The sequence below is a fragment of the Prinia subflava genome, chromosome 8, assembly GCF_021018805.1.
Source record: "Prinia subflava isolate CZ2003 ecotype Zambia chromosome 8, Cam_Psub_1.2, whole genome shotgun sequence".
Taxonomy (NCBI): Eukaryota; Metazoa; Chordata; class Aves; order Passeriformes; family Cisticolidae; genus Prinia; species Prinia subflava.
Window position 1 is genome coordinate 28,719,231 of NC_086254.1, and position 23,457 is coordinate 28,742,687.

The window sequence follows — 23,457 nt, forward strand, 5'->3', positions numbered from 1 at the left end:
TCTTCTTCGAAAGGAACAATCCAGCAATCCCTTCCCAGTGGCAGAGGCAGTTTGCAGATTCCAGCAAGGTTTTCAAGCAGAAAATAAAAAAGCCAGAAGAGATGCCCATAGAAAATGCATGCAAATTTGTCTGAGTAATTACTGAGCCTGGCTTGATGATGTAAACACCTCCAGCTCTGAAGCACTGCTGATTGTGGCTCTGATGCAGGGAATGCTCCCCATCCCTCCCTCCCTGAAATTCACACCGGGTGCTGAAGGCAGCCTGTGCTGTCCCTGGCTGAGTGGGGTGGGAGGACACGGCGTGTTGGGCACAGGGGTGGCAGCACCTGCCACTGGCTCTGCTGAGCTGGAGCTGGTTTAAATTGGAATGCCTGCCCCCAGTGGATTGCACGCTTGGTCTAATTAGGACCCTGTCATCCCATCAGGTGCACAGGGGGGATTACAAACCACTCCAGTCACTGGATGGGAAGTTTGACATGAGCAACATGTACTGGCAGCCCAGTGAGCCACCCCTGTCCTGGGCTGCAGCATGGCAGCAGGGGGGGAGCTTGTCCCCCTCTGCTCTGTTCAGGAGGGACCCCATCTGCAGTGCTGCCTCGAATTCTGGGGATCCCAACATCAGAAGGTGGTGGAGCTGCCAGAGTGGGTCCAGAGTACAAACTCAAAGATGCTCCAAGGGCTGAGGCACTGCTGCAATGAAGACAGGCTGAGAAATCTGGGATTGGTAAACCTGGAAAAGAAAAGGTTCTAGTGAGATCTTCAGTGCCTAAAGAAGCTGAGTGACTTTGAACAAGAGCATGAAGTGACAGGACAAGGGGAAATGGCTTTAAACCAGCAGAAAACAGGGTTAGGGTGGACATTAGGACAAAATTCTTGCCTGTGAGAGTAGTGAGGCACCGGCACAGGCTGCCCAGAGTAGCTGTGGCTGCCTCATCCCTGGAAGGGTGCAGCAGCCTGGAAGGGCTGCCTGGGTGCTGCTCCAAGTCAGAGCATCCCAGGGAGGAGTGAGGTGCCAGTGTGTGGCAGGGGCACAGCAAAACAGCCACTCCTGGGACTCTCCAACAGCCACATCCCAGCTCTGGCACACCTCCCTCTGCCTCATCCCATAGCCCTGGTCCCCATCCACTGCCTGGTGCTGCAGGACAAGACAGGAACACACACACAGAGTCTTGCAGTGCTGGTGGCAGAAGTCTTCTGCTCCACATGTTCTTGCTGCACATCCAGGACTAATCAATCTTGATTTATTGCTAATGAACTTGAAAACAGTGTTGGGATGGATCAGGTGCCACTCAGGGTGAGATGGATAATATAATTAAGATTTCCTCAAAGGTCCCGTTTTTCTTACCTTGTTAATTAAGCTGATGTGGGGCCCTCCATGCAGAATACGTAATGAGAGGCTGCCAAGACAGAGCTGGCTGCTAATGGGAGGTGATGCAGGGGGAAATGCTGGCCTTGACTGCAGGCTGGAGACATTTGGGCAGCTCTTTGGTGGCTGGGTTCCCCAGAGCAGCCAAGAGCTGATCTCTGCTGAGAACTCACCATGTGCTTTACACAAATCCATTTGGAGCCCGCAGGGCAGAGCGTGCAGTCACAGGGGTGCAGGTGGACAGGCTCATCCCTGTTTGGGATAGGCTGAGCATCGTGGCAGAGCACACCAAAGCACAGCCCAGGGTGTCAGGACAGGGCATTTCCTGCAGAAATCCATGAGCAGCCCTGTGGCCTCAAGCAGCATCTCTCACCAGGGCTGGAGCCTGTGGTGTGAGGAGGAGGGGAAGCTGCTCCACTCCCCATGGCACAGGCACGTTTTTGGTACTTGCACTCTGATGGTGACTTATGACAATGAATTAATGGCCTCTTAATAAGGGTGACACTTTCTTTAATTAGAAAGTATCAGAGCAGGGATAATTGCTTCATTTCATTTTGTTCCCCTGTATTACTTCCTTCATTTTTGGTCCTCATTCTCAGCTGCTGGATGCCCTCTGAATGCTCTGCCTCCCCAGAGCCAGAAACACTCCCAGGGACAGCAGGCTTGACACAGAGACAGGAAAGATGAAGAGAAGGGAGCGTGGGTATGGCTGTGGTTCTTTCACTGGGGTGAAAGGATGGAGAGGGTGGGTGCAGATGCAGCTAAGGTGCTGCTGCTTTCACCAGGGTGGTGCCAGGTTTGCAGCAGTGCCAGGTGCTGGCAGCACCTGGGCAGGGTCAGAGCAGGTCCCTGGCTGTTTGCACTGGCGTTGGTGGCACATGGGACTGCCTGGCAAGGCTGGAGCAAGGGGGAGTCAGCATCCACAGAGGGATGCTCCAGAGGGAAGGGAGAAAGTGGTGGGAGTCAGGCAGCCCAGGGAAGGCAGCAGGACTGAGATAAAGAATTGATCCAAAACAAGTATCATTTGGGTTGACCAGAGCTGTTCCCCAGCTTGGATGCACCAGTAGCTTTGATGCAAAGTCAAGTTGAACATCCACAGCATTTCACTTGGGCCTTTTTCGGAAAGGCAAGTTTGGGGTTCGGTTTTGACACAACATTCCCAAGCAGCACATTTGCACAGGCTCTTACTGGGGCCTCCAGGAAAATCCTTCACACCCTCCACAGAAAATGAACCTTTTCACTTCCCTTCAGAGGATGCATTTTCTAAGACTAGGAAGGGTTTGATGAAGCCACATAACTTCATTACCAGTCCTGTCCTGCCTCTCTGCAGCTCCCACTGCCCTCCATGGGGTTGGTGTCCCTAGCTTGGGATGGGTCCCCATGGACCACTACAGCCCTGTAAATCATAAACAGCAGCCTCAGGGCTACTGGGAGCTTTGCAGCTCCAGCTCCTCCTTGAGGCAGGAGCTTTTCCCCCCTTCAACATTCCCTCTTTGCACTGCAACCATTTTGCTTTGTCGCCATATCTAAAATTGAATCTGTTTGGATTTTCTCTCGCTCTTCTTTTTTTTTTTTTCCTTTTGCTTATATTTTCTGAGTGCATTCGAGCACAGGGAGGGGAGGGGGGGGGAAATAATAAAAAAAATCCATCAGCATAATTCCTGGCTGCTGGAGTGATAGCAGGCTCTGGTTTCCAATCAGCGGCCCAGGCTGCGGAGCGGCGCGCAGGAGGAGGCTGGGGCTGGCCCGGATGCTGCCGCACAAACCAGCTGCAAATCCCTCTTTGTTCAGGAATCACTCTCCTCCAGCCTCTGCACAGCCCCTCCTGAGGATGTGTGAGCATGTGGCTGCTCCAAGGGGCTTTGTCCCCCTGCCACTCCAAGGATAAAGGGGATGCAGCAGCTGGCTGTGATCCTTTATCCCAGGATAAAGCCTTGGGAGACAGGGAATGCTGAGCCTCCCATCCTGGATCTGGGCATAAGTCATGCCCTTTCCCTCACCTGTCTCTGTGCCTGGTGCACAAAGCTCAGCAGACATGGACTGAAGTCTGGGCTCCCAGTGCTCCCAGTCCAACACATCAAGCATCTCACCATCCCACCAGTGGAGATGCTGGCCCTGCACAACAGCCCCATATGCACAGCAGTTACTGGGAGATTTTGGGATGCCTCCAGAGCAGTGATATGGGGAAGAGGCCCTGCAGACACAGCACATGTTTTATTGTAACAAACTTAAGGGTCTGAAGAGTGCTGCTGCAGCCCGTTGATCAGACACTGGCATGGATTGCCAAGAGAAGCTGTGGCTGCCCCATTCCTGTAAGTGTTCAAGGAGAAGTGGGACAGGGCTTGGAGCAGCCTGGTGTAGTGGAAGGTGTGTAACTGTGATTCTAAAATGTGCTTTTAAGTTACTTTTTAAAGTGTAAATGCCCCATCAGCCAGCCCCGTTCTGGGCAAGGGGCATTGTCTTGCTTCCAGATACCAACATCCCAACAGGATCTGCATCCAGAAAATCAGATTATTTTCTGCCTTTCCTTAAAGGGTGGTTTGTACATTTGTGTAGTTCTAAACTCTTGGCCAGGTGTCTTTACAAGCCAGAACAGATCCTTGTTGGGGATACCCAAATTGCTGCTGGGCTGGGGTGGAGGACACTGTGCTGGTTGCATCCTGGCAGGCACAGGGCAGCTCCAGGGAGATCTGCTCAGCACCAGCACAAGAGGCAATATCAGCACGGCATGTAGGGAGGCAGCATCTCACTGATACAGGCTATGTAATTGTTTTTTCCCTCATCTCCTCTTCCTGGGGTCTGTAACAATTTAATTTACATGCTGGATGGCTTGGAGTGCTTCATCCCTGCTGCCAAGCACCTTCTCCAGCAATTACAGTTGCAGTGTGTGCCTGGGTGTTGCTCCTTGGCCTCCTCCTGCCTTGTGTGGTGGGAACAGAGGGGACAGTGGGGACAGTGACCAGGGGGCTGGAGCACTGGGAATTACCACCTGGCCCCTCCACAGCATCGTGCTGGTTTGCAAGGATGAGCTCTCATCCACAATCCACCTCTGCAACAAAGCCACGGTGCAAGAGGAGATGTGATAATTCCCCGTGAGCACATGGAGGAAGGCAGCACCATTGCTCCTGTTGCTCTTCCTCCTCCTCCTCCTGCCTTTCCCAGCACAGCTCTGCCTATGAAACAAAGCACTCCTCAGCATCTGCTTAACATTTGCTGTTCAAGTCCATTCCTTGGCCCCTTCTGCTCAGCAGAGCCTGAAAATAACAACGTGGGTGCCTTTATATTGCATAATTTCAGAGGTTTGTACCTCACCCAGCCTGTAGCTGCCTGATCTCCCTCCCCTCACCTTCATCCCGTTCCTGGAGGTGCAAAACTGTGCTTTGTGGATGCAGAAAATGGACATGGTGGCACTTTTGCACATGTGGAGCAGCTGTCAGCGTGAGCAATGGGCACTGTTCACAGCAAGGAGGGAACCTCGAAGGTGCTGAAGGTGCTGCTGGGTCTCAGCGAGCACGTGGAGCTGCCCGATAGCCACCCCCAGGCAGCCGAGCTCTCCCCAGAGGCAGCTCCCAGGCTTGGGAAGCGAGGCCGCCTCAGATATGCCTCATTTTATACAAAGAAGGTGGGTTGTGCCTGTCCCTCCCACCCTGCGGAGCACCCTCCGCTCCACCGATAATCATACCTAGCAATTACACCGAGCTTTCCCTGCTCTCTGCAGACGTTAATTAAGCTCTTTTCCCGCAATGGAGACAAAGAGGGGAAAACCGCAGGGAAACTCCCGGCTTGGGCTGGGCTTTTTTTTGCACAAGTGTGCCACAGGGCCTCTCAGTTCCCGGCAGCACCACAGGAGCCACACGTTGGTAAATGGCAGGCAGGGTGGCCCTGACAGCAATGGTTGCTCTGGGTTTTGCTCTCACCTGGCAAAATTAATGTGATTTTCCCTAATTTCTGGGCTACTGCTGGATCCTGGTGTGGCTACGCATTCCCACAGCCCGTAACCAACGCTGGGCTCTGCCCTGCGGCACCTTCCCAGGTGCCACCAGCTCTGCAAGGGTGACATCCCAAGCCTGGGTGCTGGGAAAGTGCCCCATGGACATTGTGACAGGGTCACACCCAGCATCATTCCCAGGGATTCGGGTAACTTTACAAGGGGACCTGGAGCACTCCGGGTTTAGATGGATTGATGGATGGATGGGGAGGGCATCCTACTTGCACCTTTGTGGGCAGGATGATGAACAGGACACCCTGGAGAGAACAGCGACATGCAGGGCATTGCCAGCACCTTGGAATGTAGGATGATGGGCAGGACACCCTGGAGGAAAGGAGAATGGGCAGGGCACCTTGCCTGGCAGAACTACAAGCAGGTCATCCTGTCTGCATCTTGGGGAACAGGGTAAGGGGAAAAGTGTCCTGCCTACGACCTGGAGGGCAGGACAACAGGGAGGACACCCTGGAGGGGAAGATGACAGGCAGGATACTCAACGCCTACACCCCGGAGGGCAGGACGACGGGCAGGACACGCTGCCTGCGCCCCGGAGGATGCGAGGGAGGCCAAACAGCCCGGAGCTGCGGATGGCAGCTCGGCACCCTGCCCGCATCCCGCAGAGGCAGCGCCGCGCAGCCCTGCCCGCACCGGGCTCCGGCCGCACCGGGCTCCGGCCGCACCTGCCCAGGTCAGCCCGGTCCGGGGGGCGCTGCCCCGTCCCGCCCTCCCGGGGCGGCGCCCCCGCCCGTCCTCCCGGTGCCGATCCCGGTGCCGGTCCCGGAGCCAGGCGAGGCCGGAGCGGCCCGGTGGCGGCGGTGAGGGGCGCGGGGCGGGCCGGGCCGGGCCGGGCGGGGCGGGGAGCGCGCATGAGCCGCGGCGGCGGCGAGGGGCGGGCGGGAGCGCGGCAGCGGAGCGCGGCGCCGCCGCGGGTGTGGGCGCGCCGGGAGCCCCGCACGGCGGCCCGGGGGCGGCGGGCGGCACCGCCTGGCCGGCCGGGGGGTGCCGGCCCTGCGCGCCCCGCACCGCGGCCCGGCCCGCCGAGGTAAGCAGCGAGCGGCCCCCGGCCCGCCCGGCCCCGCGGCGGGGACCCCCGCGCCCCGCTCCGCTCCGCTCCGCCCGCCGCCGCGTCGCCATTTTGCCGCTCGCTCTTCCCCTCCCGGAGCGCGGCCGGGCCGGGCCGAGCCCTCCGTCCCCTCCGTGCCGGGCCCGGCCCGCGGGGGAGCCCCGGCCGCCTCCCGGAGATGGGGCGCGGGCCCGGGGGGTGACAGGCCCGGGCGGCGCTGCCCGCGGGGTGACAGCGGGGAGGGGCACGGAGGGGACGCGGGTGGCACGGCCGGGCCGGGAGGTGACAGGGCAGAGGTCCCCGTGCCCGGGAGGTGACAGCGGCACCGGGCAGGGCAGAGCTCCCCGCGCCAAGGCGGTGACAGCGGTGCCGGGCAGAGCTCCCCGCACCCGCTGACCCCCGGGACAGGGGACACTCCGGTCCCCGCGGCGCGGTGAGGACTCATTGTCTGCCAGGCGTGTGCGGGCGCTTTTCCCTTCATGTCAGTGCCCGGGGACAGAGAGGGGAGGGACGGGATAACGCAACAGAACTTTACACCCTCAAAAGCCTCGTCTGCGCCCGGTCAGAGCCATGTGCGGCAGGAGCGCTGGGTGTGTGCCTCGGGTAAAGGTTCTCCCTCCTGCAGAGCCTCGAGGGTGTCACGGTTTGGGTGACAGTGGCCGTGTCCCCCGGAGCTGCCCGGCCACCAGCCGTGCCCAGGGAGGCAGCGGCTCACAGGGCTTCACCCACCACGTGCGTCCCTCCTGGGGAAACCTCCAACGAGGGCGATTCTTCAAGAGGAAGCCTCTCCCTCCGCTTCCTTGTCTATTCCCTGGAAGTTTTTCTCAGCAGCTCTGGCTCTGCCAGGAGTTCATGGGAGGGAGCACAGCTCCTCTGAGAAGCGACAGGGATGGCAGTGCCCTTTGGCATCCATCACCTTTGCCGGTCTCATCTCTGCTGGCACACGGCTTGTGCTGGGGCAGGCAGCTCCCTTGGCTTTTGGCATTCCATACCTCTGGAGCTGTTGGTAAATCACTGCTAGGTGGAGCAGATTGACAGGTGACCAGGCAGTTGTTGTGCAGCAAAGTCCATCCGTAGCGATGGGACTGTGGTGGGAATCCCTGCGGGAGAACTTGGGGTCACAATCTGTGAGTGACTCTCCTGGTGACAGTAAGGACATTGTGAGAGGGTTGCAGCCATCCCTGGCTATGTACGTGCTCCTTCAGGCCTGATCCAAATCAATGGACAGGTATTTCTACATGGAATTATGTCCCTTTTCCCATTCTATGCCAAATTTCCAGCTGTGCAGGGCTGCCAGTTGCTTGGGAACAGTGCCTTTCATTCCCAAATGTCACTTCCCCCTTCCCTCAGCCATGAGTTTCCTCCTTACCCTTGCTCCCAGCAGTGCCAGCTTGGCCTTCACTCATCATGTTTTGGTGCCTGCGTTCACAGGAGCTTTTTTTTTTCTGGAGCTGGATGGGATGCTTCAAAAATGTTGCCACAAAGTTCTAAAAAGTTACCTAGAAAGAGCTGGAGACCTCATAAGATGCTGCCAGGCCCAGTCTTCCCTCACCATGTCCCACCCCTGGCTCATGGCCAGAACCTGTGGATACCTTCTCTTCCCATTACCAGTTGCAAAAGAGTTTAGCAAAACCTTGAGGACAGTGTAGAAGAGCACAGGCTGTTGCCTATTTTCAGTATGTGTTACTCAAAAATGAGTGAGAAGTTTGAACATTACTAAAAAAACCCACAATTGGCTGATTTTTGCTCTGTGTCTCCAGGACAATTCCTCTGTGATCCCTGGGGTTGTATCAGTGACCAAACAGATTTTGGCTCTTGCTGACTGGTTTATGAGGTTTTTATTTTTCATTTGGTTAAAAAAATAAGGGCAAAAAGGCAAAGGAGTATCTGGTGTGGGAAAACAGAAGATTCAGAACCTCTGAAGCTGGGCAGAGAGGATTCCTTTGAGAGGACAGATATGTTAAGGGGGATGAGACCATGCTGGAGCAGGGCTGAGCCGGGCACTTTGGATGTTTTGGGAAGGGAGAGTTGGAGTAATGCTCAGTGGTGTGCAGTGCCATGAGGTGTAGGAGGTGAGCACCAGAGATGTCAACAGGGTCTGCCATGGCTGTCACTCTTTGCATGTCACCTTGAGCTGTCCAGCGAGCCAGACAAGGAGGTTCTGTGCTCCATCCCTCATTGACACTAGCCCTGACTGGATAAAGGTGTCAGTAGTGTGGGTTTCCCCTTAGTTTTCACCCCATTGTAAGACAGAAGTCTTGTCTTCAGCTTTCACTTCACTGTTTTTTTGTGAGTCTTTTTTTTTTCCGCTTTTTTCTTTGAGCAAGTTGAGTGAGGATCACCCTGAGGTGCCAGGAGGCAGCATGGGAAGGAAGGGGACTGCCATGTTTGTCCCTGGAGGACTGGGGACAGTAGCAGTGCCCACACTGCTGGGAGTGGAGCAGCGATTTAGGAACAAACCAAAGGAACCCCTCTCTGTGCCTGCTTCAGAAAGAAGCTGCTGTCAGGCAGGCTACAAACTCCTACCCAGCTCTCCCACCAAAAAAGCCCAAATTAGTTGAATCAGCGATCCCCATGTTCAGCACAAAATGCCACAGAACTAGTTGCCAAGGCTGGAATTTCTCACTTGATCAGATTAACCTTTGTGTCCATGCAAACAACCACATATGTGTCACCAGCTGAGCACATGCTGGAAGCTTTTGCCAGTTCTTGGAGCATGTGGGCTGTATCCCACATGGAAAGTCCCCGATCCTACACAGAAAGTCCCTGGGGACACCTCAGAAAGAACTGCTGGACCCTTGTGTCCTGCACGCTGGTGGCGTGGCTGGCAATCTGGCCACACAGGAGATGCTTCTCCATCCCTCTGGGCATGAGGACAGACAGGATGAGTGTGGATGCTTTGGGAATCAGCTCCTTTGAGTTAAATGATGCTAAACAAGTGGGAGGAATTGCATGTGATGAGTCAAACCCATGTTTTAAAAAACGCATGGGTGAACATCAGCCTCCCGTCCCAGCCAAAGTCTCAAGGTCATGGTGCTCCAAGGAATCTCTTCCCAAGGGCCTGATTCTCTCATTTTGGAGGCATGGAGGACTTCTTTTCCCCAAATCCATATATGGCATCTCCCAGAACAGCCCCCATCCTCAGATGTGCCTTTGCTTGTGCTGTTGGGAGGAGAAGAAGGAACTTGAAGCCAGAGGCAGAGCCAGTCCTGCTGTGGGCTTCCTCTTCCTGAACAGAGGGTGTCCTACTGCCCACTTCCATCAGGAGTGAGAGTGGGCCTTGTGTGATCGTTCCTGATATTCATTATTTATAGAGAAGCCAAATTCAATTATTAATATGGAAAATTCAGATAACATTAACAATTCTCAGTTTATAACAGTTTCCCATTAATAAAGAAAATTGGAAATTTATCATTACATCTGTTCATTAAAACTCACAATTTTTTTTTTTTGCTTTTGGTGTCTTAAATGGAAGCGGAGAAATAAACGAAGAGGAAAAGCCATTTATTCACTACTTCTCTGGGCAAAGTCAGCCCATAATTTTTAATAAAGTCTTTGCCATTGTATGCGAAGGGGAAGCCAGGCTGTAATGAAAGCAGCTTTCCAGCCATGTCTGTGGCGTTCCTCAACTGTAGAACAAATACTCGGAAGCACGTCCCATTTCTTCTCTTTGTGGGAATCTTGAAGCTGCATGATGGTTTTCTCATTTCCCTCCCTCCCTCCCCAGCAGCTCTCCTTGCTTTTGCCATGTGTTGTTCCCAGCTCCAAGGAGTGAATTTTAACGCCTCCCCTGCCTCTTTCAGAGATGGCGGATCCCTATACCTGTAAAGGTGGAAGGAAAACTGCAGGCTCTAACAAACCCACTGCCAGCAAAGAAAGCAGGACAGAGGCGAGGATAAACCCACCGGCAGAGCTGCCCAAGCTGGGTAAGGAGCTGATTTGTCCTTTCAGTGGAGGTGGATGGGGCAGAGGGGATGAGCCCAGTGGCAGGAGTTGGGGGGTGGCTGCCGAAACAAGTGGCCTGGGTCTCGATGTGATTCTGCTCCTCACTTTGACTCACCAGCTGGCCAAAAAACCCCAGCCCTGGGAGCTGCAGAGAGCTGGTCCCTGGGAGCAGGAGGGGAGGGATGGAGATGGGCTCTCCCTTCGGAGAGGCGTGTGTCTGGCTTAACGAGATGGGTGTCTCGCCGCCCATTTATCGTGTTGGTAGCTAAGTGTTACATCAAAGGATGGAAAGGCTTAAATGAGTTCAGGCCATCTGCTGCCTCCCGTGTCGCGGCCCCCGGGATGGAGGCTTGCGAGCGGATGAGCCCTGGGGGACCCTCACACTAAGGGCTGTCACGCTGATGGATGGCTGATTTCTCTATCCAGGAATCTCCAGGCCCAAGGAGATTTTTCCTCCTGTCTGTTTATGCTGGGCAGATCCTCTCTGTGACAGAGGCTCCCACTGCCTTCACCTTGCTAAGGGCAGCTCTGGATGCTGAGGAGTGCCTGCACCCCAGGAGGGATTTGGACCCCAGTGATGTAGCTCAGATGGGGCTTCCAAAATCAGTGGCTTTGTGGGGAAATGCGTGTGCCCTAAATGTTTCCCAGATGCCACTGTTACCTTGAGGGGATTGAAGCCATAATTGCTAACAGAAGAGGATAACTTATTGCTGAAGGGAATGAACTCCAGCTGTCCGCAATATGAACACGCCTGTGTTCAGGAGACCATTTTTCCCTGTGCCACATCTTATCAGCACCTCATTTGCAGAGGAGCTGGCATTGCCTTCCAGAGGGGAATGTCCATCCTTGCTAGGACAGAGAATGGCCAGCCCAGAGCTGAGGGCACCAGGCAGGCAGCAGGAAGCTGGGGTTGGGCAGCAGAATTACTGGGACAGCAGCTCCTCTGGCATGGCTGGTGATGTGTGCTGTGTCTGTTTGCAGGAAATGCAGCCAGTGACAAAACCGAAGGCAGGAAGAAAGGAAGACCCAAGGCTGAGAACCAGGCACTTAAAGACATCCCTGTAAGACCCCACGCACTTCAGTCCCTGAGCCCTCCCAGCTTTGCTCCATCTCACGTACCTTGCACTGTGGACTTCAGCCAGCCCCATTCCAGGGTTAAACCTGCCTTCCCTGTGGTTTAATCTTCAGAGCAGCTTTGTCTTGGGATGAGCAAATCTTGTTCCCTCAACCTTTACATGCAGGCATCCAGCATCTTCCAAAACCCTGGTTAGGGAACTGTATCCCTTTCCAGCCTCGCTTTCCCAGGGCCATGTCCAGATGACTGGATCCTGTCACAGCCATGTCAGGCTTGGCTAATGAGCCGGCAGCAATGGCAAGGGGGTGATTTATTCCCTGCAGAGTTGTGCAGTTTAATTCCTGCCTGGTAGCGTGGACAACACATGGAGCAGTTTGTCATGAGAGCAGGGGCACGGGGTGATTTACAGACTAGATGAAATGTGGGGTGATTAAATCAGCCGGGTGACTTTGGGCCTGATTTATTGCCCAGCCTGGTAGGGAGTGTGCGTGTGCTCTGGAAGCAAGGTAAAGCCTCAGCAGGAATCATTAGCCTATGGAGCCTGCAGCATCTGTCCCTGGAGTGAGCCCTGCTGCACTCAAACACACCCCTGGGGTCCACTTCATGGCTATGTGGTGGAAGGGATAAACGGGAATGATCAGAGGTCCCATGTGCCCTCCCAGTTCCCTTGAGATCAGCACACACCTAGGCACAGGATGCTCTTCACTCAGCTATCTCTTGTTTCTCCTGTTCCCTCCAGCTCCCTCTGATGAACCAGTGGAAGGACGAATTCAAAGCCCACTCTAGGGTGAAATGTCCCAATTCAGGCTGCTGGCTGGAGTTCCCCAGCATTTATGGCTTGAAGTACCACTATCAGCGCTGCCAAGGGGTAAGGAGACTTGAGAATTGTCTGTCCTTTCCAGTGGCTGGCTCTTCCATTGCCATCTGCAGGGTAATGCTGCTCTCAGGTCTTAAACACCACGAGAAACATGAGGTGAAAATGGGAAAATGGGGAGGGCAGAGATGGGCCAGGAGCAGTTTGTGAGGTGTATGTGTGAGAAGGACTGAGGTCTGCAGCTCAGTGTGAGGTCTGGGCCAGGGGGATCATGGACTTATGGTAACTGTTTGGAAGGGCAGAAGGGTATTACACATGATTTATGTTCATGCCTGTGTCAGAAAAAACCTCTCTTTTGTGATCTAACATCTGTGCTCACCTGCCTCTCCCTGCTCCACGCAGGGCGCGATCTCAGAGAAGCTGACGTACTCATGCTCATACTGCGAAGCTGCCTTCACCTCCAAAACCCAGCTGGAAAAGCATCGGCTCTGGAATCACTTGGACCGGCCAGTGCCAACCAGCAAAGCAGAAAACAAAGTGCCCAAGGCCATTGGGAAGAGCAGTGGAAAGAAAAGGTACCAGGCTGTGGCTAGGCTGCATGGCCGTGGCATAGGGATGGCTGGGAGAAGGGGAACATGCCTGCCTCCATTCCTACAACCTGGGCTGGCGAGGGGGGAGAGGTGTCAGGACACTTGTCTAACAACCCCTCTTTAAACAAGCCCTCTGTGCTTTGCCCTAGACCTGCTGAGAGTTCAGCTTGCCCCACCATCCATCCCAAACAGGCAAAGACGGAGAAAGCCGTGGCGCAGGAGCACGCGGAGAACGGCGAGTGCCTGGCGGAGAGCCGGGAGAGCAAGGAGTTCCAGATTGCAGCGGCCGAGGCGATGGCAGCTGCCACCCCCACGGCCAAGTCCTCGAGTGGCAAGGACAACGGGCAGCAGCGGGGCAGCCAGGCCTCGCTGCAGGAGGAAGACCCCGAGAGGATGAAGCACAGTAAGATTAGAGCCCAGGGCTACGCTGGTTCAGGAGCCCAGAGAGAGGTGTCCCATGGGAAGGGGATTGCTGCAGCCAGCACTGCTGCAAGTGTCTCTGAATCCAAGGGATAGCCAAGCCTTGTTTCCAGACCTGAATAACTTGCCCTGCTCTCCAGTTTCTTGCAGCTTCACTGGGAGTTAAAACTCAGTTGTAGCTGTGGTAGAAATATTTCTAAAGGACGTGTGTGATGGTTGGATTTGATGATCTTACAGATCTTTTCCAACTTTAGCAATCCTATGATAGGATTGTAAATGAGTTGAATTCCTGGCAGCACAGCAAGCTACCATGTCAGCCTGTCTGTCCTCTCTGAGTGTGTCAGGTTAAACCAGGATGGTTCTGGCAAACTCATTTTCCTGAAGGACTGGGACAGGGTGAGGAGCCTCTATCTGTCCATGGCCACTGTAGGGCAGTGGTTGTCCCCATCATGGTTTGGGGATCCACTGCTTGCAGCACCAAAGCAAACCACCACAGCCACATGTGGGAACTGCTTAGCTTTTGCACTAGGCAGAGCCACCACTTTCACTCATTGAATTAATCCTGAATAACAGATTTATGCTGGTTTTGTGGAGTGGGAAGCAGCAGTCTGTTGGTGTTCAGTGGGTGGGTGTTTCATTTAACAGCCTTTGACCCACTCCTAACATGGAGTGTGTGCCCATCCCATGCCCCAGGACTGATGAATCCCCCTGACAGTACAGTTATTTGACCAAATCTCTCTCTCTGTTTCTCTCTTTTGAGTCAGGAAGGAAACAGAAAACTCCTAAGAAGTTTACGGGGGAGCAGCCATCCATCTCGGGGACATTTGGACTGAAAGGTAATACAGGACAACTCTGGTCAGCTGTAGGGTTGTACCTTCTCCCCAGGGCATTGCAGGGGAGGCCCTTGGCCAAGATCCCTCCCTTTGGTGGAGCCAGACAAAGCCTGAGGATCTCACACTGTGGAGGAGCTGGTGTCTTGTACCATGAGAGAGTCACAAAGGGGGTGAGAAGCAGCAGCAGAGCAGGGACTGATACCAACCCTGTCTGCTCCGTTCCGGAGCCTGGCGCTGGGAAATGAAGGAAGAGAAGAAAGGATCTGGGTTTGTTCATCTGTAACACAGGAGTAACGAGCTGCTGACACCAGCAAGATATGAGAAACATCATCTCATCACCACCCCACCATCCTGGGATGTTGCAGCGTTTCCAGTGCTGTCGGGAAGGAATTGTGCTGCGTAGAAAGGCTGGTGACGCACCCGTCCCTCAGACTCCATCTCCAGGGCTGGTCGCCCACATCCAGGAGAACGAATCCAAGGGAGAGGAGACGTGTTTCTGGGATGTTTGCTGAGAGGAGGCCCAGGAATTGGCTGCTGCAGCCTGACAAAGCAAGAGCAAGTGGGACTTTGGTCATGCTCCATAAATACACCCAACTGGGCTGGGAAGGAGGGGGAAATCCTGGAGCATCCCTGGAATGAGAGCAACTGGATTCAGGCTGACTATGAGATATGTTCAGCCAGAGAAATAGAAAGCGTGTTTCCAGGCACTGCAGGAGGCAGCACCTTCCAGTATGAGGCACTCGGGGGAGAGGCACTAATGGCTTTGAAGGAATTGAACACTGACAAGCAGACTGGATGTGGTCTCTGTGATTTCCTTTCCTCTGGCTCCTGGGAAGTCTGGGCTTGTTTCCCTTCCCCACAGAGGCACTGCCGGAGGCTGAAGCGTCTGCTGTGGGTTCCTGGAGAACAAGGTGTTCCCATGACCCGCTGCCTCAGATGGAGAGTGAAGATGGGGCAGGTGTTTGCCTACACTCTCCAAATTCCATGGGGCAGTCACTTCCCAAAGACAAGGGTGCCCCAGCACATTGTGGGGTGCTGTCTCCATTCAGACCCTGGGTTTGCAAGAGTCACAACCCCCAGGTTCAGGGGGATGTGGACCCTCGTGGGACAGGTGTGGATCTGACCCTGGTACCCACCTCATTGCCTCCAGCACCTTCTGTGGAAGCACAGGCACAGGGCTGAACGGCACATGGATCTGGGGGATTGGATCCAGGGGAATTAAACAGCATTTCCAGTGAAGGAATATCAGCAGGAATGTCCTTTTTACACACTGAATTTGCTGTTCCAGTTCCCCCTTTCAGTTTCCTGCAAAACACCCTATTCCCTTCTCCCAGCCTGTCTGCCTGGCTGGAGGCATCCTATCTCACTTTGCCATGGAGTTTCCATAGTTCATAAACTTGTGCTGGGGAAATGATGCTGTTTGTAAAGCACCACAAGCTGTTAGAATATTGCTTGTCATAATTATGGACCTGAGCCTACATGTACAGCCTTGGCAGACATGCAGCCAGCTCAGTGTCCCTGGCTTAGAGGGAGAGATTTTTTTACCTGTTAAATATGAGGTGCTCTGAAAGCATTGAAGCAAGCAGTGAATAAAAATCCTCTTTCTTTACAGGTCTTGTCAAAGCAGAGGACAAAGCAAAAGCCCATCGAGCCAAGAAGCTGGAGGGAAATGCCAACATAGAGGAGCTGAAGAAGAAACCTCCAGGAGTTGGTGTGAAGAAGGAAACGTCTGTGCATCCACCAGCAGGTGAGGCTGGTGGGGGCAAAGCAAAGGCAGCAGCTCTCTGTGCAGTGTAGTTGCTTTTCTGTGCACTACCCCAAGCCTGCATGGTCCCTACCTCCATGCCACCATCCCCACCTTTCCCTGCAGCTCATGGTCCCCACAGCCCTCTTGGCCCAGCAGGCTGTTCACTGGGTGACTTTTCTGACAGGTTTGTCAGGAGAAGCAGCACAAAGTCAGAGGGAGGAGCACACCACTCCTGCTCTTTTGAGATATAACACAGACGTGGAAATAGCCACTGCTGCTAAAATATTGGTGCCGCCACAATTGACATCCTGAGGGGCACCTTACCTTCAGTTCACTGCCAGGTCAACGTGATGAAAGTGCTGGGAGTTGAGAGCCAAGTTCCACCTGGCTTCACCGAGAGTCAGTGTGATGATGGCATTTTTCTAACATCATTCCCGTGAATGACAGCAGTGCATAACTCTGGGCATAACTGCGCCTTCCCTGAGCCTCGAGGTGCAGCCTACACCCAGCACAGGTTGCTTGCTTTCCCTGAGAGCTGTGACAGCAGGAGGAACGCAGGATGTGCAAGATAAACACAGCTGCAGTGCTTTGCACTGCTTTCAAATTCAAATAAACGACTCTCTGATCTCACAGCCGTGCAAGAGCATCCAAATAAACAGATTTGGCGGATTTTATTCAGCCCAGGCTTCCCTTGCTGGAAGTCCAGCGCTGCTCTGCTGAGAACACGGCGTGAACTCTGGGCCTGGGAGCTGCTTTTGGCCCCACATTTCTCTTATTTTGGGTGTTTTAAAGGCTGGTCCCAGCCATTCAAATAAACAGATGCCTGGAAGCCAGCAGTCCCCTGGCTTCCTCGTGTCTGCTGGGAAGAGGATTGCCAGAGAAGCTTTCCAGGCACACGTCCGGATGGAGCTGAGACGCTCACCTTTGTTTCACTCCCCCTAATTGTTTCATTTGGCAGGGGGAAGTTATTCCAAGCAGGGCAGGATCAGGTGGCTGGGAGCATCGTCATCTTTTTTAACTCCGAGTGTGCAGGATACCAGAGTGGTTGGAAAGACCTGGGTCTTTCCCTGGGTCACCAGGTCTGGTAACTCCACATAAAATGACCCAGTGACCCAGTTTACTTGGACAGCTGCAAGAGAGTGGGACAGGGAGAGCTGCATGGTTCATGTCCAGTCTTGGATTTGCCTGGGAGAGTGTATCTCTTTTTAACATCAGGAACTTTTCCACTTCACTGCTTTTCAACTTATCAAATCAGGCAGCCGAGGCAGGTTGGATGTAACACCTCTCTCCCTCTCCCTCACCAGCAAACCCTGAGGACCAGTGGCAACGGGAGATCAGCGAGAAGGGGGAAGTTTCCTGTCCAACCTGCAGTGTTATAACCAGGAAAACTATTGTGGGACTCAAAAAGCACATGGATGTCTGCCAGAAAGTAAGGCCTTGCTTTATTCAGTCAAACACATGGACTTTGAAGGGGAATGGATGTGTACATGTGCCTCTCATAAATGTGCAGTGGTCCTCCTGAAACTTTTCTAGACTGTGTTTGATAGAACACTTGTTGGCCATCTTCAGCTTGCTGGCTGACTTGCATTGACCCAGGGGGATTTGGACACTAATTCTGAGCAATTCTGAATCCCTTTGTGACCTGGGTCCCTTGCCCCAGTGTCTCAACAGAGTCAGATATTTCTAGCAGCTAAACAAATGGTTTTAAGGCTGGAGAGATTGTTGGGGTTGTCTCTAATCTGGCCTCCTCTGGACCCCTGGCTATGGGGTTTCACTGTGTGCTGTGCCTTGTATCAGAGCAGATAAACTGATTGCATGAGAGCGTGTCTCAGGGAGGCTCAGAGCCTGGATGTGCTCAGGCAGGCTGTCAGGATGCAGGAGTTCAGTAATGGTGCAGTGAAAAACTGTCTCTCTGCCACACCACCATCCATCAGAGCACAGGATTACGTCTTCATCCGTCACCTGGCGGAGCCGTCGCCACAGAAAACCATCGTGGGATCAATGCCTCCTGATTTGAAAATATGTGGCTGGGCTTTGATTCCACATTCATTTTCTGTAAATGCTTCCCCAGCCATTGCCTTGCTGTTTATACAGCAGTGGGAGGCTGCTCTCCCTCCCAAACCCCGTACTACAACAACGCTGGGCAGAATCCTGCTGCCTTTGATATCCTCCTGGCCTCAGAGGAGTGGGGATCCCGGCCATCACTGGTCATATTTCCTCCACTTTGGAGCATCTCCCAAGCCAGGCTGGCTCTGTGCAGATTGCACAGCCAGATGACCTCCTGAGCAGGGCTCTGCTGGCGCAGTCAGTGCTGTATTCCCTGCTGGAAATAGGCCAGCCCCATATTCAGACGAAGATTTGGGGCTCCAGCCCTTGGAGTGGGTGTTCTGTCACATTTCCTCAGAGGGAGAGTCCATGCCAGAGCTGGCTGTGCTGCTCTGGGAGCTGGGATGCTTCATGGAAACCCAGGCAGGACAGTCTGTAAGCTCCAGGTGTGTGACCAGAGGTCCAGGTCTCAGGTTTCCATCTCTGAGATGAACCTGTGGCACAACCTGAGTGAGACCCTGCTGCTACAGCCACATGGGATCCCTATCAGAAGCCACCCTGGGGTTGAGGCAAGCCCTCTTCTTTAATGACTGATATATCCCTTAGCTGGACAATGGGAAAAGGATGTGCAGGCTCCCAAAACTCTTGTAAAAAAAATTGGTTTCTCTGTTCCATGCTTGTCACTAGGCAGTCTGCACCTGTTTCCTTTGGTTTTGGAAAGGAAATAAGGGGTGGAGAGAGTTGCAACATGTTTGGGCTTGAAGGAGGCAAGGGCAGTTATATCCTCCCGGTATCCCAGAACAGGAGGGCTTGTTGGAATGTGGATATAGTATATTTTTAAGTGTTGACCAGAGGAGTAAATCCCAAATTAGCTGCTAGTGGCATATAATGAGTCAAGGAGCTGATAGCATCCACCTTCTTAGGAGCAAGTGCTCGGGTCTGGGACAAGATTAACTGATGGGAGTACAGGTACCATGAGTCACTCCCAACTGACTGCAGTGAGTCTATTCTTCATTTTCCTGGAGTTCCATAATGAGGACAGATTTGCAGATCCATCTTCATTGCCTCTCCAGCTTTTAGCTCAGTCTTGCTTCACCTTCACCACTCTCCCTTCAATCATCTGGCAGGAGAAGCAGGAATGAGCACGGCTGGCCAGGCACTGGCTCCCTGTCGAGGTACTCTGTCTCTTGGCGCCCAGAGCATGAACCTCCTGAGGCAGTAAATTCTGGTCCCTGCCCCAGCAAAAATCAAGGTCTGTTCACCCACTGTGCAAGTGCCCCTTGTACCTCAGGGTGTGCAGTTAATGCATCTCCCCCATACATTTGGGAGGCTGAGTTATGTCAAACAGCAGGGCAGTGAGAGGCAGAAAATATCCTCCTGTGAGTGTGTCCCTAATTTCACACAGCCCAGGCACCAGAAATTGCACTGTAAGTCAGCATCTGTCTTATTTAACAGGACTGCAGAGCACAGTCCACTGGCATTGGTAGATCAAAGCTTCTTCTCTCTCTAACCCTTTAATAGGAAGAGTAAGACACCAGATCCAGATGTTTTCAGCCAGTAAGGCTTTAAATCTAAACCCAAAATGGAACGTTTTCCAAAAATTGGGGCATGTGGGTTTGATAACAGTATCCAGGACAACAGAGAGAAAGCTCTGAGCTGCAGGCAGGGCCTGGGATGGGGAACAGGGATGCTGTGTTGCCTGCTGGGTCCCACCACTGGGTACTGCTGCAGCAACAGCCACCCATGGGGTTATTGACCAGCAGCAGCAGCCCTTGGATGGATGTGGCCTGTGTGATGACTTGCCTTTAATTCCTTCAGCTGCAGGATGCCTTGAAGTGTCAGCACTGCAAAAAGCAGTTCAAGTCCAAAGCTGGGCTGAATTACCACACCATGGCTGAACACGTCAGCAAGGTAAGGGGGCTGGGCTGTGCTCGTCCTGTGCTTCCTTTCTCCATACAGGTGATGAAGCCATCCATCACAAGTCCTCTTTCCATGATCTTTGTAAAGGAGGGATCCACCTTTGGAGCATTTCACACACTGCTCAGCCTGGATGGTGGCCTTCCCCTTCCTGCCAAGGAAGGCATTTCCTTCTCAGGTAGTGAGTTAGGCTCATGTTAATCCTGATAAGTAGAGCAGAGGACTGAAAAATAAAAGAAGGTTTCAGATTCCAACGTGGGGGAAGATCCAGTGAGTATGGTGAGGTGGATTTTGAGTGGCAAAGCTCTGCCTCCGAAACAGTGCCTGCAAATCTGGGACTGATGGGTTCTGCCTTGCACAAATCTCAAAATCTGGTCTTTAGCTGTCCACCGTGCATGGGAGAAGCAGCCACAAAATTTATCATGAATAAATTTTGTAGGCACTAGTTTAGATGCTGTTTTAAAAGTCTGGTTTTGTTCATCTCTTGAGATACCAGGGCAAGGCATAACTACATTTCTATGTGTCCCGTGCTTACCAGTTGTGACTTGTCTTTTACCTGTGCCTTAATCTCCTGCTCTTCAGTCTTGCTGGTGAATCCTCTGTGCAGGAACTGCTCCTGGGTTTCTCAGCTGGCCCTTTGGGTGTAATCACAAGAAAGGCATGAGCAGATCCAGCACATAACAACAAAGCATGGGAGATCCAGCTCTCCTAATGAGAGGTTCCCTCCAGGGCAGCACCCTGCAAGGCAGGGCTTTACCATCCACTCCTGGCACAGAGGACATGAGTAAATGGTTGACTCTGTCGCTTCTGTTACTTCCTTGTTTCCAGCCTGTTCCTGTGGAAACCACTGGACTTGGTGAACAGGAAGAGCGGGAAAGGCTGAGGAAAGTGCTAAAGCAGATGGGAAAACTGAAATGCCCCAATGAGGTACGAGAACAATTCTTGTTTCTCGTTCTGTGAAAAGGTGGAAGGAGTGAGTCCCGTGCAGAAGGGGACATGTACTCTCCAGGCATCCTTTGCCATGTGCTCGATGTTTCCACCTTAGCTCAGCCATCCCAGTCCCTGTACCACTGGCTCTGTGCACTCCAGCAACAGGACAGCCCGGCAGGAGGGTGGGCACAGGGCAGACTGAGGAGTGCTGGAGGGCAGGTTCTGCCTCCTGAGCTCAGGAAGGGGCACAGCCTGTGCTGGGCACAGCGTAAAACCAAACCACACCAAAACCAGAGCCGAGCGGGTTGCAGACAAGTCACGAACAGGTAAGGGAGGCGTGTGGCAGAGGTTTGTCCCGCGGGTGCTTTGCTCTCCGTGCAGGCAGCACCTCCCCAGTGCCTTCCCCTCCCGCTGCCTGCAGTGTGTCTGTCCAGAGAGCTCTGTCTGTGTGTTGGGGCAGGGAGTGCCAGGGGCAGGGACAGCTCCTCCCATCCCTCTGGGTCTGTCTGCCCTCCCATCCTTCTGACTGTCTGTCGTGCCTGTGCCTGGCTCTTTGGGAACTGTCAAATTCCCTAAAACTTCCACAGGGTGGGTTGGCAGAGCTGCTCTTCCAAGTGATCTCCTCGGGAATGTTCCTCCCTGGAGAAATGGCACCCCAACCTTTTCAATGTGGCCACGTGAGGCCCCAGCCCTCCTTAACCGTCCCCTTCTCCCCATCTCCATAGGGTTGCGTGGCCAACTTCTCCAGCCTGATGGGCTACCAGTACCACCAGAAGCGGTGTGGCAAGCAGCTTGCCGAGGCCGACAAGCCCGTGTTCAGCTGCCCACACTGTGGCAAGAAGTACAAATCCAAGGCTGGCCACGACTATCATGTGCGGTCAGAGCACCCGGCCTCGGTGAGCCCCCCGGACGCCTCCGCAGCCCGAGGAGCGGGGCCATCCCCCCCCGGGGGGGACTGCAGAGCTGTGGAGCCCGTGGGCAGGACAGAGCCGGGCAGGGCCGGGCCGGGCAAGGCAGGTGCAGCCGTCGGGCCGGTGTTGTTTTCTCCCTCAAATCACCCTGCACGTGTGTGGTACCATGCAGTGTCAGGGGGAACAGGGTACACCCTCCTCCACCCCTCCAAAAATGCTGTTTATGGGAGTGGTCAGCAGCATTCCCTTTCCCCAGTGCCCACAGGGCTGTGCTCCAGCCCACCCTGCATCCGTGCTCTGCAGGAAAAAAAAAACCAGACCTCAGGGCACTCCCTCAGAAGCGCCGGCTGCTTGCCAGTGCTGGGGTGGCAGGATCTGTCCCTGGGGAGCATCCCTTTCTGTTCTGTTGATCCCTACTGACAGTGCATCCGACACTAATCACTCCCTAACTCTAATAACTGGAGACATTTATACACGTGGGAGCATGGAGGGACACAGTCTGTGGCTGCTGCTGAGCTGAGGGAGGCGGGTGCTCCCCTTGCTCCCATGCTCCGGTGCAGAGGCACAAAGCAAGTCTGGAAACACAGAGCCCAAATCCCAGCATCCCCATCCCGGGGCCGGAGAGCTCACTTGTTCTCTTGTCTTGCCCTTCCTGACTCTGTCTCTCTTGCAGCCTCCGGAGGAGCCAGAGGTGAAGCCGGAGCCTGGTCCCGTGGAGGATTTTGAGAGGACCCCGAGCGGCCGCATCCGTCGGACGTCGGCCCAGGTAGCCGTCTTCCACCTCCAGGAGATAGCAGAGGATGAGCTGGCCAGGGACTGGACCAAGCGGAGGATGAAGGATGACCTGGTGCCTGAAACAAAGCGGGTGAGCAGCCTTCACTTCTCCTTTTGCTTTTGCACTAGCTGTACACAGAGATCTCAGGATTCCAGCCTGGCTCCAGCTGTACACGGAGATTCCACGATTCCAGCCTGGCCCCAGCTGGTTGAGGGCTCACATGTCTCCCTTGCTGTGCCTTAAATTAATTAGCTGTGATGGCAGATTTATTGCTGAAGAGCCCACCCAGCACAGGCTGAGCTGCTGTGCTCTGGAGGCTCCCAGCAGCAGGCAGCTGTGCCCTTTGGAGGAAGAGGTGGAGCACTGAGAAGAGATCAAGGTCTGACGCTGAGAGTCTTGGGGCAGGAGGTCGTTTCTGGTCCATGCTGAGCAGGGAAGTAGAGGCTGGCGGCCAAGAGGAGCACATGAAAAAGCAGATCAGATCTGAAACCATCTCCCTCGTGCTATCAGAGAGCAAAGATGCCCCAGGCAGAATTCCGTCCCTTCTGTGTCTCCTCCTTAACTTGGGGGAGATGCTTTCCTGGAGGTAAAAGGCCTGCAGCATCCCGGAGCAGCGCTGCTGGGGGCAGAGGAAGGCAGAGAGTGGAGACAGGAGTGAGCCCCCCAAGCTGCAGCAGCAGTGCACTCATGGCCCAGTGCTGTGGGGTTTGCACAGAGCCCCAGCAGGCCTGAGCTTTTTGTAGGCATTAGAGTGTGGAAACGTTAAACCCAACCTCCCTTCTGGCTGTGGGAGGAAGTGATTATTCCTGGGAGTGTACTAAAGCTGAAATTCCCTCAAGGTATGTTCCTTCTGGACTGTAAAAGGAATGAAGCAGCAGTAAATCATAAACCTTTTCAGTGTAAAGGGGAAAAAAAAGAGGGAAAATAGGAGTTCTTTTTGTTTGCGAGGACTCAATGCAGAGCTCTCCTGTAAGTCTCTGTATGAGGTGCAGCCTGTGTCCTGAGCAGGTGACTGCAGGTAGGTGCCAGGCCTGTTCCCT

General features: G+C 54.0%; 1 protein-coding gene across 11 annotated transcripts in view; it reads left to right on the top strand.

Annotated features, from left to right (window-relative positions):
- Positions 1-6,069: 6,069 nt before the first annotated feature.
- Positions 6,070-23,457, top strand: part of ZNF512B (zinc finger protein 512B) — a 29,758-nt gene continuing 12,370 nt past the window's right edge. For 4 of the 11 annotated variants that reach the window (XM_063404380.1, XM_063404384.1, XM_063404390.1 and 1 more), the window contains exons 1-13: positions 6,248-6,393; positions 10,218-10,340; positions 11,341-11,420; positions 12,174-12,302; positions 12,651-12,823; positions 12,988-13,241; positions 14,017-14,094; positions 15,704-15,838; positions 17,143-17,267; positions 19,703-19,795; positions 20,630-20,728; positions 21,457-21,744; positions 22,316-22,507. In XM_063404380.1, the coding sequence (XP_063260450.1) occupies positions 10,220-10,340; positions 11,341-11,420; positions 12,174-12,302; positions 12,651-12,823; positions 12,988-13,241; positions 14,017-14,094; positions 15,704-15,838; positions 17,143-17,267; positions 19,703-19,795; positions 20,630-20,728; positions 21,457-21,744; positions 22,316-22,507 (1,767 nt within the window). In that variant the 5' untranslated portion in view covers positions 6,248-6,393; positions 10,218-10,219. Of the gene's footprint in view, positions 6,167-6,247; positions 6,394-6,655; positions 6,848-10,217; positions 10,341-11,340; positions 11,421-12,173; positions 12,303-12,650; positions 12,824-12,987; positions 13,242-14,016; positions 14,095-15,703; positions 15,839-17,142; positions 17,268-19,702; positions 19,796-20,629; positions 20,729-21,456; positions 21,745-22,315; positions 22,508-23,457 lie in introns of those variants that run through there. The other 7 variants (XM_063404381.1, XM_063404389.1, XM_063404385.1 and 4 more) reach the window with 7 other exon arrangements.